The sequence below is a fragment of the Diplotaxodon limnothrissa genome, linkage group LG5, assembly GCF_057381915.1.
Source record: "Diplotaxodon limnothrissa isolate DT_005_m linkage group LG5, D_limnothrissa_male_GT1.1, whole genome shotgun sequence".
In the NCBI taxonomy this organism is placed as follows: domain Eukaryota; kingdom Metazoa; phylum Chordata; class Actinopteri; order Cichliformes; family Cichlidae; genus Diplotaxodon; species Diplotaxodon limnothrissa.
The window spans coordinates 24,772,222-24,786,871 of record NC_140600.1 but is presented as its reverse complement, the minus strand read 5'-3'; the positions used below and the strand labels follow the sequence as shown (position 1 = coordinate 24,786,871).

At 42.9% G+C, this 14,650-nt stretch overlaps 1 protein-coding gene across 1 annotated transcript in view; it reads right to left on the bottom strand.

The window, feature by feature from the left end:
• The window catches only part of kaznb (kazrin, periplakin interacting protein b), a 137,281-nt gene that overhangs the window by 64,367 nt on the left and 58,264 nt on the right, over nucleotides 1–14,650 (bottom strand). Inside the window, exon 3 of the mRNA XM_085354339.1 lies at nucleotides 6,268–6,475. Within this exon, the coding sequence (XP_085210465.1) occupies nucleotides 6,268–6,475 (208 nt within the window). The remainder of the gene's footprint in view (nucleotides 1–6,267; nucleotides 6,476–14,650) is intronic.

The window sequence follows — 14,650 nt, the reverse complement described above, 5'->3', positions numbered from 1 at the left end:
GTACCCTCTCTGAGAGTTGGCTTTTTTTTTTTTTGCAGTTCCCTTTTCGGGCTCTGCTCCACTGCCTCACTGCCTGTAGACTTCTCTGCCCGCCTTTTTGCAGGCTCATTCGCTTCAAGGTGGCAGTTTACACAACATGGGCCGCACGGTGACAGCGCTGCGGCCATCTGGCGCCCCACAGCGAAGGAACGGCATCACCAGCTGGTGTCCGGGGGCAGCAGTTCTGTCACCTTTGCTACTAGACCCATAAGACATGTTGAGGTCAGCTGTCATCTGCCACCTCTGACCTTTTTACAAACACTGCAATGTGAAATAGGTAATGTTCGCCTGGTGAACCACACACTAAGTAAGATTTCAAAGAAACTGAAACAATCCAAGCCCCTTATGGAGATGAAAGTGAATATGTGGCGCCCATCTCTCCTTCCTACTCTCTGCGTAGCTAAATTCCAAAGTGGAAACTCTTGCACAAGCAAAAGTCCACCAGGCTTCTGTTCCCACTGACAGTCTGCACTGCTCTGTCAGTTCATTACTGGGGCTTGCATTCCATTACAAAGCAAAACAAATAACCACAGAGTCATTATTTATTTAAAGCCATTACCTCCATAGAACAAAGTCCGCCAGTTCCAGTAAGTACTTCTAAGCTCTATTCAGTTGTTAAGCACAGACACTCAAATGTATTTGAAAACAAAATAAACACTGAATGCAAACAGGACCTTAATTATAAAATAACTAAACTGCAAACACTGTAAAGACTTTAAGTTCTGGTTTCACATTTGATTGCCTTTCTATGACCTTGTTCCAGGTTGTTTTGCACACTAACAGGTTTCATTTCTTAGTTTTTCCAGCTATTTATTATGTGTTGAAGTTTTGGATCATGCATGAATCTACAACTAAGTAAAAAAAAATCTTAATTTGAAGATAATCAGTTTACCAGCATTTAAGAGGAGGATAGTAAGAGGAGCTCTTGCTGCAGTGTTAAAACAGTGCCTCTGTGCCCGACAGCATCACTGTTGTCTGCATCTCTAACTAACAGCAGAACCACCCGCTAATGCTGCTGTTTCCACCTGCTGTTGGAGTCCCTTCTATTCCACGATTACTTCTTTTATTGTAGGAAGACTTGTGTGGCAGAGTAGGAGAGAGGGCAAATGTTAGGGAAGTGACGGGCTGCTTCTCCGGGGCTATTGTTTGGACACAGTTTCTCTCACACTGCATTGACCACAGGCGGGGTGTGGCTGAGGGAGCGTAGGCAGGGAATAAAGAAAGGGCTGGGGGGTGTTCGCGTGGTGGTAAATACAGGGGGAAGCTTACATTGCATTGCATACTTGCTCTGATGCAGACAGCAAACAGGAAGGCGGGTGGTCCAGAGAGCATTACAGGGAAATAGCTGGGGTGAATGGGATTTTGCTGCTGTAGTTTGGCACTGTGTTCCCAGCCCCGCTCTTCTGCTGGATGAAGTAATGAGAGACCTAGGCGTCTAACAAACTCAGGCCAGATGGGGAGAGGATTCTTTTCTACAATTACTCTGCAGCAGAGAGCATTAGAGCCAGTTCAGCTCCTCCTCTTTGGAGAAAAGATAATCGCGGGGTCTTTTAGTGAATACTTAATCAGCATGCATGCCTTGCAGTACACTGTGTAAAGTTGTACTGCCACTCTCCTCAATCTCAGAATACATTATTTTGGTATGCAGCATGGGAGCTTTATTAGAAATGCTAAGATGGAAGACTATCTGATTCTGAAAGTATTAGTATTTAAAGTTTACTTTTAACTACACTCACTCAGCACTTTATTGGGTACACCTGTTTAGACAAGCTGGTTTCAGAAATTGCTAATCTACTGCATTTTCCCACATGACCATCTCTTAAGTTTTTACAGGGAATGGTCTGAAAAGGGAAAATATCTAGTGTGCTGCAGTTCTCTAGGTGAAAATGTCTTGTTGATACCAGTGTATGCAGAGGAACATGTCTAAATCTGCATCACATTCAACCTTGAAACAGCAGCAAAAGACCAAACTGGGTGACACTCCTGCCAGCTAAGAACAAGAACCCGAGGGTACAATTAATTAAGGCCTGACCAGGATTGGACAATAGACGAGTGGAAAAATGTTTCCTGGTCTGTTGAGCCTCATTTCTGCTGCAACATTCAGATTTCAGGGTCAGAATTTGGCGTTAACAACATGAAAGCCTGAATCCATCGTGCCTTGTATACATGGTTCAGGGGAGATTAACATGATAGATGTGCATCCAACAAATCTGCAGCAACTGTGTGATGCTCTGATGCCATCATGGACGAAAATCTTTGAGGAACTTTTCAAGCACCTTGTTGAATTTGTGCCATGAAGAATTAAGGCAGAAGGCGCACATAGAAAAAGGAATATGTATTTAGAACTGACGGCCTATTTCAAACAGGAAGGAAGTTGTTTATCACTCTTATTAATACAACAACATTTATCTTCAAGTATTTATAAAAATCAATTTTGCCTTTTGTGTGGTGGGTTGTTTTTAAACTATGCCACTGGAGCAGCAAACCTGAACAAAGTGCAAGGACCGGAGCAGTAACAAATTCAGAGCTCCTTAATAGTTACCACATTCACCCCAAATTGATCATAAATTCGAAGGTTAACTTATTTAAACTGCCAAACGGTTCATTAGGTCTCGCTTAGCTTCCACTTGCTGTTGGCAGTAGAATTTTAAGCTTTTCTACAAGCTCTGAATTTTTCTCACTGAAAGGTCTAATTTAACTCCATTTTCGTTGCTGTTGACCTCTTACCTTGTGTGTTTAATTTTGTGTCAGCGAGTCAGGTCTTTAAAACGCAACATCGTCCTCCCCAAAAACCTTGAAATGTTCAAACTGAAAGTCATCAAATGTTCTGTTTGTTCAGTTACTTTCCCTTTCATAACCTTCATAACGTTCATCACCTTCATCACCTTCATCACCGTGAATGTCTGAAATAACTCACTTTGTAAAAGCATTGTCCTAACTATTCTCTTTCTACAATGACAAACTGTGATACTCAAGGACAAATGACAACTGATAGACAATACCCACATCAGTGCTCTCTCCCTTTGTGTTATTGTCCTCTGCTCGTTAAAGCAGCCAAAGGTCATCCATACTCTCCGAGCTGTACGACTCACTAACAGCTGCCTTATGGTTGTGTTTTACAGACTTATGAATTGCAATTGGCAGATTCTCATGAGTCCACGATGTGCACTTTCTCACCCACTGACAGCAAGGCGCTTATATAAATAATGTAAAACCCCATAAGGGTTACCTAACATTGATTTTAGAGGACAGGATATTTTCATAGCGCTTCTGGTCCCTGAGACAAACTGAGAGGAAGATGAATATGTATTTTTTCCAAACAGCTCAGTGGAACACAGATACAGCAGCAATGCAGTTGATTGTTTAGGGACGTTAAACAAGGTCTTGACATCAACTGGGTCTATCAAGAGAGAGGCTCAATAGGGTTTCATTGTCCTGGCAATGAATACATTAATGTCAGCAGCCTGAACAGAATGATAAAGGTCATGTCTAATAGCCAGTCATAGACCTTTCCGTTGAATGCTTATACTGTACTCTTAAATGCCGGTAAATAACGAAAATCTTCTAAAGAGGGTAAGTGTAAAAATTATACAAAATGTTTATTAGCAAAAGCAAATAACCAAGTTAATCCTGGATCTCTGTGAACAGACTGAAAGTTTTGGTTCATTTAATGCTTTTCTCCTTGTGGTTAGCTCAGTTAGAAGGACTCCACAATGGACTCCAAGGCCATCAGGAACAGCTGAAGTGCTGTGTTTATGGGCTTATTGGATGTCTGTCAGAGATGCTGTTGTAGCTCCACAGGGAGTTGAAACACAGCAGAAATTCTGACATTTGGCACAGTGTAATATATTTACAGGAAGTCAGCTCATGCATATTAAAAAAACACACACACACAAAAAACTGCTTTGATCCTGCACAGGGCATGGCCAACAAACGGGCAAGCGAACAGCCTGGCCTGGAGAGGGATACACACCTAAAGAACATTTAATCTCACTAAGCCACTGGACGATGGTGCTGGCTCATCACACCCCAAAACGCCTAAACTTAAGAACTTACAAAAACATGTTTAAGCCAAGCGGTTCTCAGTGTGGGTGTGTTTAGTTTAATCAGTCACCTGACTGCGAGCCTGGCCTCTGGGAACAGGAAGTATGACATCACCACCCTGACATTCAGGAATGTGGGAATGTCAGGCTGCCTGTTAACATTGAGAGGGAGTCAGAACAGCAAGCTGAATGAACACAACATGTATAACTCACTGCAGCAGCCACACAGATGAAACACTCAGACTGGGCTTGAACTGACATTTATCGCAAAAAACAAACAAACAAACTATAAATGCAGCATATATAATACTTCAAGCCATGACAAGAATAGATTCAATGACTGCGCCATAGTACTTTTCAGGATTTGTGAAGCCACTCTGCTGCTCGTGGTTTGGCCATTTGATAAGCATTAATCTGTTACTCAGATTAATCTGTTTGGATCTTATATCATTTTCCCATTGGTAGTTGAACCATCACGCTCCAGCATCGGCTGAATTTCGAAGAAAAGAGGAGAATCTCCCATGTAGTCCCTGCACCTGATGCTGTGCTCAATGCATAAGACTTACAGGTCAAGAAAATCTTACCAACTGTAGCTGGCAATGCAAAAAACTCACTTTTAAACATGTTTTCTGAATAATAAAGTGCTTTGTTCATATTTTTTTTTTCTTTTACACTCTCTGTGTACCGGGTGGATTGAAAAATATATCTATTAGGCAGCAGCTGAGGGCTAAATCAGCTGGCTGAATAATCTCTGTTATGTTCTCTAATTTGCATATTGTAACATTTCTTTTAATGAAAATGGAGTTTTTTGTTATAAATTGTTTGCATTGGAGAAAAAGGAGCAGCAGTAACAACTGCAGTTGTATTTTTCTCTAATAACTGTCAGCTTATTATTACCATTTTCTCAGTGTGTACTTCTTCTTTTACAGCATGCCCACAATGAATGACTATAATGGTTTCGCTTCCATTAAGTTGTGGGATTTGTAACACAAGTATTAGCAAAACCTTTTAGTCCTTTGTAACTTATATCTTCTCTTCATTCATTAGACCTTTTCCTACTTGGGTAGTCTCTTGTATATCTTTTAAAGTGCATTTAATAGCCACTGTGGCTGGGTATGATAAGATCTCAAAAACATACAGGCTCCCAGATGCATTCAATTCGAATGCAGAACAGAAACACCAAAAGGTGAAAGGTCTTTTTTTTTCTGTTGCTCTCTTTTTCAGCAAGCCAAATTTTCTGTGCATGCAGTGAATGTAAAATATTATTTGTTAAGTTTGGAAACTTTTGAAAGTTTCTCACCAAATTATCTGGATAGCTGACACAAGTATTTGCTGTTCTGTTAATGCATTCAAGGCAACAGGAAAACAAAAATTCCCCTTTTATTCTTGTTCCTGTCAAACTCCATAAAGATGATCATTAATGAATCCAAGATGTCGGCGATATAAAAGTAACTAACTCGAATACGTCGTAACGAGGCTTAATTAGACCCAGAACACAGTCTCACACTAGATAAAAATTTCCTGTCAGACATCATTAGTCATGGAATAACTAGATATAAAACAGCACTTTAGCCAAGTTATTACTTTAAGCAACACGAGAGATATCAATAAGTGTAACACGAAGCCAAGAGGAACTATTTTAAGAGCAGGAAGCCTCAATGAGCAGTCCCATGAAAACTTCTCTTTAACTTCTCGTTCGTCATTCATTACATCTTTTTCCCAGCTAAGTGGCAGTGCCATGGTGTCACCGCCCTCCTTCAGAGATGCTGGCATGCAGTTTCTGGGCATGAAGCACAACAGTTTCTCCTCATAGACTCGGGGAGAGTGCGGAGAAGGAGCCAGAGCTGGAGGGAGTGCAGCCCCAGAGGAGCCCAGCTGCTGCCTGGGAAACCAAACCCTGAGCAACTCTGGCCCACGCTCTCTAACCCCAACCCCTCCCTGCCATTTAATAACAACACTCAGTCGTTCTCTCTTTTCTTTCAAGCTGCTGACTTTTCTCATGCTGAGTATGGGGAAAAATAAGTCAATGGAGGAACGGTGGGATGATATTAGTCACTCCGCTGCACATTCTTAGAATACTTCCCACTGCTGATTTCAAAACACTCACACATGTTCCTGTTCTCGCTCTCTCACACACACAGAGGCACGAGATTACATGTGAGTGCGCACACATTCAGGCACTCACCCCGGTAGTGAAGGCTGTCATCGTGGTGGTTGTGCTGGTGGTGGTTCTCCAAGCCAGGGGGGCTGCTGGCACCCAGCTCTGCCAGTCTACGGCTGGTGGCGGAGAGCTCGGAGCGCAGGTTGGTCACTTCCTGGCTGGCAGACTGGATGGCCCCATCAATCCTCTGTGCCAGCTGTTTGTTGTCTTCCATCATTTTAAGGATTTTCCCCTGAGGACCAAATCCACACAGAGCAGCATGGTGTCAAGAGAAGCATTACAGGAGGTGAAGTTAAGACCCTTTCCTCCTCCGCCACCTCTTATCACCCTCTTCTTCTTCTTCTCCTACTCCACCTGTGCTTTTTCTCTCACAGTGTACTTCGCACATAAAAAAAAAAAAGCCGGCAGTACAGGGATGATGTCTACCTGTTACTGCATAAAGAATGTGTCCAAGCACTACAGAGTCAGAGAAAGCATGTGTGTGCGAGAGGAGAGAGTGAGCGCGGGAGAAAGAGGGGAAGAGAGAAACCAAAGGGAGCAGGAAGAGAAAGAAAAAAAGGCAGGGGAGAAAAAGATGCAGCCCAGCAGGCGGAGGGGAAAGTGAATGCTCCCGCAGAGGAGAATGTGCTGTGAGCAGCTGCTCTCAGAGAGGACCCTGCACACACTGAGATGACATGCAGCCTTTTAAATGGACTGTACCATGTGCAGGAGGACTAGGGGAGATGGTGGGGGTGAAGTTGGACTGAGCTGCTCTCCAGTAACTCTCTAAACACAGAGCGTGGTGTGTACCCCACACCCTGTGGAGTTTGTAAGGAGTGAGCAATTGGGTTTGTAATAGGGGGGAAAAGTACAGATTGTTTTTCTGTCCTTCTTCCTCTCTCTGTATCCCCACACTCAAAGCTTGCCAGCAGTATTGAGCCCTTTGACAAGCACTTGTCAAGCCCTCTATATCTTTTCACTTGGCCTCCTTTGCTCACACACCCGCTGTCTTTTTGTCTCTCCGACCCCCCCCCCCCCATTCCTTTATATATTCTTCTCTTTGTCCTGGGAAAGCTCACCCCCACATCGGTGGAAGAGGAAGGGGGCTGGCACAAGGCACCCAAGGGGAAAACATTTCAGCATTCAGAACAAACTTAGTAGAGGACGGAGGAACAGCCCTCTAACGGGCTACACGGTAACAGAAGAGGCCTGGAGAATTACAATGGAGTTGTGGCGGGAACACAGTAAAGTTTCACATCTTTGATCAAAAGCAGTTTGGAGAATTATATTTCGGCTTATCAGCAAGCACAGGAAATAAACGCGGCGGCATTGTTTCTTATCTGTACAGCTGTAAAACTCCATCACGCATCTAAAAGGTTAGAGATGGTTTAGGCTGTGCATCTTAACTTAAAACAATCTGGGATATTGCTGAGCCGTCACAACTAAAGATCTGCATTTGACATTTTCATTTTCCAAGTAAGAAAACACATCCTGTCTGGCACGAAACAGAGGCTGATGAGCAATACATCACTGAGATGCTGTCATCCGAGGCTCAGGTGATAACGGCTCGCTGTTCATTGGTATTCACACAACGGCACAGAGTGACAAACAAAGATGGGACAGCGGGCTCAGGAGATTGACAACCAAATGAGACACACAACTTGTTAGTTGCACCGGTAGTCTGTTCACTGCATACTGTTTTACAATAAAGTCCTCAGAATGTTGGTGTTGTTTGGGTTATGTGGCCTTGACTCCTCTACTTTGACTCAACTATTTTACTCTGTAAAGCCAGTGTCTGTCCTTTGATGAAAAATATTACGCTATACTGCCTGGTCAAAATGAAAATGGAAACAGGATGCTATCTCTTTAAAAATCATTAACTATTGAAGATACTGCTTCAGGTTAATTAGGACTGATTTAATTAAGACACAAGTGATTTTGAATAACGTGTCTATACCTGTAAGCAGCTGTGCCTCTAAAATGTTAAGAATATTTTTACTACATGTCATTATCTTTGGCTGGAGCAGGAGAAAAAGCTGATTTTATTAACAAATTATTAATGGCACGCTGCATTTTTAAAGTTCTGAAGCAGTGAATCCAGCTGGGACTCTTTCTTGGTCTTAAGTAGAGCTGACACAATTAGTCAATCAGCTGATAAGGCCATTAACAGAATCTGCACAACAGTTTTGAAAACAGATTAAATATTAATGTCATCAAGTGAGAATGCTGCTTTGCTCAAATTTGAGAAAAAATTCTTTTCCAGGGCTTAAAAATTACTGTGCAAAACTCTTGAGCCACAAAATGAAGTTGTTGCCAATCAGACGCTTTCCAAACTGTGGATCAAAATCTGGCAGTACTTTTCTGTGTTCATAATTTCATCAATTCTGACAAGATCAACCCTCAACCTTCTCTCCTTGTTTCCTTCCATTAAGAAGGGCTTCTTAATACCACTTCTTAATGCCACCTTTCCATTCAGGCCATTTGTGATCAGGCTTCAACAAAGCATCACTCAGGTTTTCTCTGGATATTTTCTGCCTAACTCTTAAGGACTTTCAGATATTGTTCATCTGTAGATTTTGTATTTTTTTTTTTAGGTCTGCCACTTCTTCTGTCATCCACATGTCCAGTTTCTGCTAATATTTTTAGCGGACTATGTTAGACGTTCCAAGTTTTTTGCTAAAATGTCTTTTGAAATAAACCTGTTGGTCCATAACACTATTTTATCCCTATTAAACTGTGTTATCTTTAGTATTTTTCATAGAAGTGGAAACAAATTATGTGTTTTTGTGACAGCTGCTAGAAACAGAGCACCTAATATCACAATTAAAACTTGGTTCTTGGTAAAAAAGCAGTCAATGTCCAAACAAAAACTTTACAAGGCCAGCAGAAAGCCTGGTGAACTATTGCTCAAGACCACTTTTGACAAATTAAAAGAAAATGTGGCTCCATGGAAGCAGAATATAAAGAAATGAGGGGTTGCTAAAGACTTTTGTGAACACTGTATAATTTTAAACTGAACGTCTTTGCATCTTTAATCATGTTTGCAATTATAACACCTAACATTTGTTGATGAATATTGCAACAAATTGGATATTTGGGTGTAAACTAAATACCAAGTACATATAATGTTAACTCACACACACAAAAAAATTTTTTATAGGGAAATGGGTTGTACAGTTTCATTGAAGTTAGTTTGTAAATATGCCAACACTAACATTCGATTCACTTTATGAGGGTTGACTTACCCTTCTTTGTACTGCAGCTTTGTATGGATAGGAAAACAGTGGCCTCTAATCTTTTTTTGCAAGGTCTCCCATAATAGCTACTGTTAAATACACATCTAGTTATTCCCATAGAGAACAATTAGTATTTTTTAGTATTTATTTATTTATTGTCATTGTCAAGAACAATGAAATTGCGTTTGGGGCTTCCATACAACCCCAAAAAAAAGAAGAAAATAATAAATACCCCTTAAAACCCAAGTGTACATATTTAACCCAGTGTGACTCCAATGCAATAAGACAATCCTTAGCAATAATGTTCGTAGAAATTCAGACAAAGACCTGAGAAACATGACAAAATACAACAATGCAACCCATTCAATATTATTGTACTGTGAGATATGATATCAGATATGATAGTTATCTATTTAAGAAAGAGGGGGGGGGGGGGGGGGGGGGGCAGGAGGGGGAAGAGAATAAAGATATGATGCACCAATGCAGACCAGTTCATTGCTATTAAGAAGTTGGATATGGTTATTGTCCGTGAGAGGGGGGCAGAGAGTTCAGGAGCCTCACAGCCTGTGGATACAGGCTGTTGGCCAGTCTGGATGTTCTGGCCTGTATAGACCTGTACCTTCTCCCTGAGGGCAGCAGATGGAAAAGGTGGCGCGCAGGGTGATGTTGGTCCCGCAGGATACTGTGCACCCTCCTCAGACAGCGAGTGGGGAAGATATTACTGATCTCTGGCAGACTTGTTCCAATAATTCTGCCAGCTTCTTTCACCACCCGCTGGAGTGCTTGCTGATCGGCCTTGGTGCAGCTGGGGAACCACACTAGAAATCCATACGTCAGAACGCTGCTGATGGCACAGTTGTAGAAGTTCAACATCAGAGATCTGGGAATGTGTGCGCTCCGCAGTCTCCTCAGGTAGTAGAGGCGCTGTTGGGCCTTCCGTACAACTGAGGTGATATGGTTGCCCCAGGACAGGTCCTCGGTCACAGTTACCCCCAAGAATTTAAAACTGCTCACCCTCTCCACCGCCTCACTGCCAATGAAGAGAGGCAGATGGTTGTTATGACCCCTCTTCCGGAAATCTACAATGATCTCCTTGGTCTTTTTGGTGTTTAAGACCAAGTTATTGTCGTGGCACCATGACTCTAGTTGTTGCACCTCTGTCCTATAGTTTGTCTCATCGTTGTTGGATATAAGTCCGAGCACTGTGGTGTCATCTGCAAACTTAACAATGAGATTGGACGCGCAGGAGGAAATACAGTCATGGGTGAAGAGAGTGTATAGCAGAGGGCTCAGAACACACCCCTGAGGGGCACCGGTGTTGACCACAAGGGTGGAAGAGGTGTTCTTACCCACTCTGACACTCTGTCTACGGTTAGTGAGGAAGTCCACAATCCAGTTGCACAGAGAGGAGTTAAGTCCCAGTTGGTGGAGTTTGGGACGGAGTTTGTATGGCCGGATGGTATTAAAAGCCGAGCTGTAGTCTACAAAGAGGAGCCGTGCATAGGTGTTCCTGTGTTCCAAGTGCTTCAGTAATGTGTGCAGCACTGTGGCGATCGCATCCTCGGTTGACCGGTTCTCCCTGTATGCAAACTGGTGCGAGTCCAGGGATGGTGGAAAAGCAGCTCTGATGTGTTTAATGACCAGTCTCTCCAGGCATTTGGCGGGAATGGGGGTGAGTGCCACAGGTCTGAAATCGTTCAGACATGTGACATTTGACTGTTTTGGGATGGGAACGATGGTTGCTGCTTTGAAACAGGATGGTACCAGTGAACAGGACAACGAGGTGTTATATATAGAGGTGAAGACGTCCGCCAGGTCCGCAGCACAGTCTTTTAGCACCCGGCCCAGCACTCCATCCGGCCCGGCCGCCTTCCTGGTGTTAATGCTCCGGAACACACGCCTCAGCTCATGAGTGCTCAGGACCGGAGCAGGGTCGGTTGAGGGGAGAGGGGACAGGACAGGGTCGGTGTTCTCCCTGTCAAAACGGACATAAAAGAGATTTAGATCCTCAGCCAGAGTAGAACTGTCGGCTGAGGGTGATGGTGTTCTTCTTTTGTAGTCCGTGATAGCCCTGATGCCCTCCCAGACCTGCCTTGGGTTTGTGTTGTTCTCAAACCTGGCCTCGATACGCCTCCTGTGCTGCTGCTTGGCAGTCTTGATGCCTCTTCTCAGGTTGGCCCTGGCAGCACTGTATGCCTCCTGGTCCCCGGATTTGAAAGCGTTGTTCCTTGTTCGAATAAGTTGTTGAACTCCGTGTGTCATCCAGGGTGGATTATTAGGGAACACACGGAATCGTTTCCAAGTTGTTACATTGTCCACACAGAAACAGATGTAGTCCAAGACAGAATTATTGCTTACAGTTAGTAGAGAAGATCTACAGCAGCACAGACATGTTAGCAGATCATTATCACTATCTAGACAGTCACATTGCTGCCCCAGTTGGCACACTGGCCCTGATTTGTAGCTGATTATCAAAGAGAAATGTAGCACGGTCTGGAATAAGGATAGGGTTATCAGAGGGCTCTTGATTTACATAGAAGGCTTTATGTTATTTCAAAATTACTGCTTTTCTAAAAGAATCTCGAAGCTCTTCCCTCATAGTCATAACCACGCTCTGCACTGAGCCATGTGAGGGAGGGCTTTCATAAACCCAGCTGTGGAATGCGCGGAAATTAATGATTTCAGGGTCAAGAGTCACAGGGTGTCCCAGATACACATCAATAACCAGACAAATAGTTTGAGGACACGCAATTGTGCCATGTCCAAAACACACAGCCTCCTCCTCCTCCTTTGTCTCCACAACTGGACTGAGAGCATCTATGATCACAGCCGAGACCTGAGGCCAGTGCAGCAGCTTGGCCGACTGCCTTTGATAACCACTTCTCCGGTCGGTGCTTGTATGGATTTGGATCACTTTTCCAAACTTATGCGAGTGTTTGTGTTGTTAGTTTTCTCACTTGTTTGATGCTATTAATGGGAAGTTTAATTAAGTGTGCTGCGGGTGTGCAGTTAAAAAGAGGTATTGATAAAGAGTCACCATGACTGTCTGCCTGGGTTAATTGAATATCGACTAATCCTCCACACACTGAAATGCTTTCCATTTTTTCCCAATAACAAAGTGATATAATGCTGTGCTCAACTTATTAATACACATCTTATCAGGGGCTTGGGGAAAATATCCACTCGGCTCGACTAAACTTACTAATATTAATCAAATACTGCAAAAAAAGATAGAAAGTCTATGAGGTATGTGAGCCTTACTTCTGAATAGGAGGAACTTGGAAAGTTGCATAAAAACTAGAAATGTTTTTTCAAAAACAAGATAGTTAAGAAATGCAGTGCAGTCAGGCTGATGTAGCCCTACTATTCCCATTGTTGTGGTTCACAGGTAAGAGGACAGCAGAGGAAGGCAAAATTATTACCAGGCAAGATTGCATTTAGAGCAAGTCTTTGAGTCCATGTGAGGCGAATATCAGGCAGAAGGCAAACGTAAAACAGACAAGAGATCATTCAAGGGAAAGACGGGGAATGGCCAACACACTTCCCTGCTGTGAGTGCAGAAACAATCTGCCAGGGAACGAAGTGAAGTACAGGGAGTGCAGAATTATTAGGCAAATGAGTATTTTGTCCACATCATCCTCTTCATGCATGTTGTCTTACTCCAAGCTGTATAGGCTCGAAAGCCTACTACCAATTAAGCATATTAGGTGATGTGCATCTCTGTAATGAGAAGGGGTGTGGTCTAATGACATCAACACAACAAGCTTCTGAAGCGTGATCATCGAACAATCAAGCGTTTCATTCAAAATAGTCAACAGGGTCGCAAGAAGCGTGTGGAAAAACCAAGGCGCAAAATAACTGCCCATGAACTGAGAAAAGTCAAGCGTGCAGCTGCCAAGATGCCACTTGCCACCAGTTTGGCCATATTTCAGAGCTGCAACATCACTGGAGTGCCCAAAAGCACAAGGTGTGCAATACTCAGAGACATGGCCAAGGTAAGAAAGGCTGAAAGACGACCACCACTGAACAAGAAACACAAGCTGAAACGTCAAGACTGGGCCAAGAAATATCTCAAGACTGGTTTTTCTAAGGTTTTATGGACTGATGAAATGAGAGTGAGTCTTGATGGGCCAGATGGATGGGCCCGTGGCTGGATTGGTAAAGGGCAGAGAGCTCCAGTCCGACTCAGACGCCAGCAAGGTGGAGGTGGAGTACTGGTTTGGGCTGGTATCATCAAAGATGAGCTTGTGGGGCCTTTTCGGGTTGAGGATGGAGTCAAGCTCAACTCCCAGTCCTACTGCCAGTTTCTGGAAGACACCTTCTTCAAGCAGTGGTACAGGAAGAAGTCTGCATCCTTCAAGAAAAACATGATTTTCATGCAGGACAATGCTCCATCACACGCGTCCAAGTACTCCACAGCGTGGCTGGCAAGAAAGGGTATAAAAGAAGTAAAACTAATGACATGGCCACCTTGTTCACCTGATCTGAACCCCATTGAGAACCTGTGGTCCATCATCAAATGTGAGATTTACAAGGAGGGAAAACAGTACACCTCTCTGAACAGTGTCTGGGAGGCTGTGGTTGCTGCTGCACGCAATGTTGATGGTGAACAGATCAAAACACTGACAGAATCCATGGATGGCAGGCTTTTGAGTGTCCTTGCAAAGAAAGGTGGCTATATTGGTCGCTGATTTGTTTTTGTTTTGTTTTTGAATGTCAGAAATGTATATTTGTGAATGTGGAGATGTTATATTGGTTTCACTGGTAAAAATAAATAATTGAAATGGGTGTATATTTGTTTTTGTTAAGTTGCCTAATAATTATGCACAGTAATAGTCACCTGCACACACAGATATCCCCCTAAAATAGCTAAAACTAAAAACAAACTGAAAACTACTTCCAAAAACATTCAGCTTTGATATTAATGAGTTTTTTGGGTTCATTGAGAACATGGTTGTTGTTCAATAATAAAATTATTCCTCAAAAATACAACTTGCCTAATAATTCTGCACTCCCTGTATATGTACACAGTGATGACTTATTCTCACAAAGGCAGGAAATGAAGAAAAAAAGGAAAAGTCCAAAAAATGACCTCCTGCTTTCTTTTTCTTATCACTTTACCTTAACCTTGATGGAAAAGGGCATAAGGATAAGTTAAGGTGTGAGGGAAAATATATATCAGGATTTAGGAA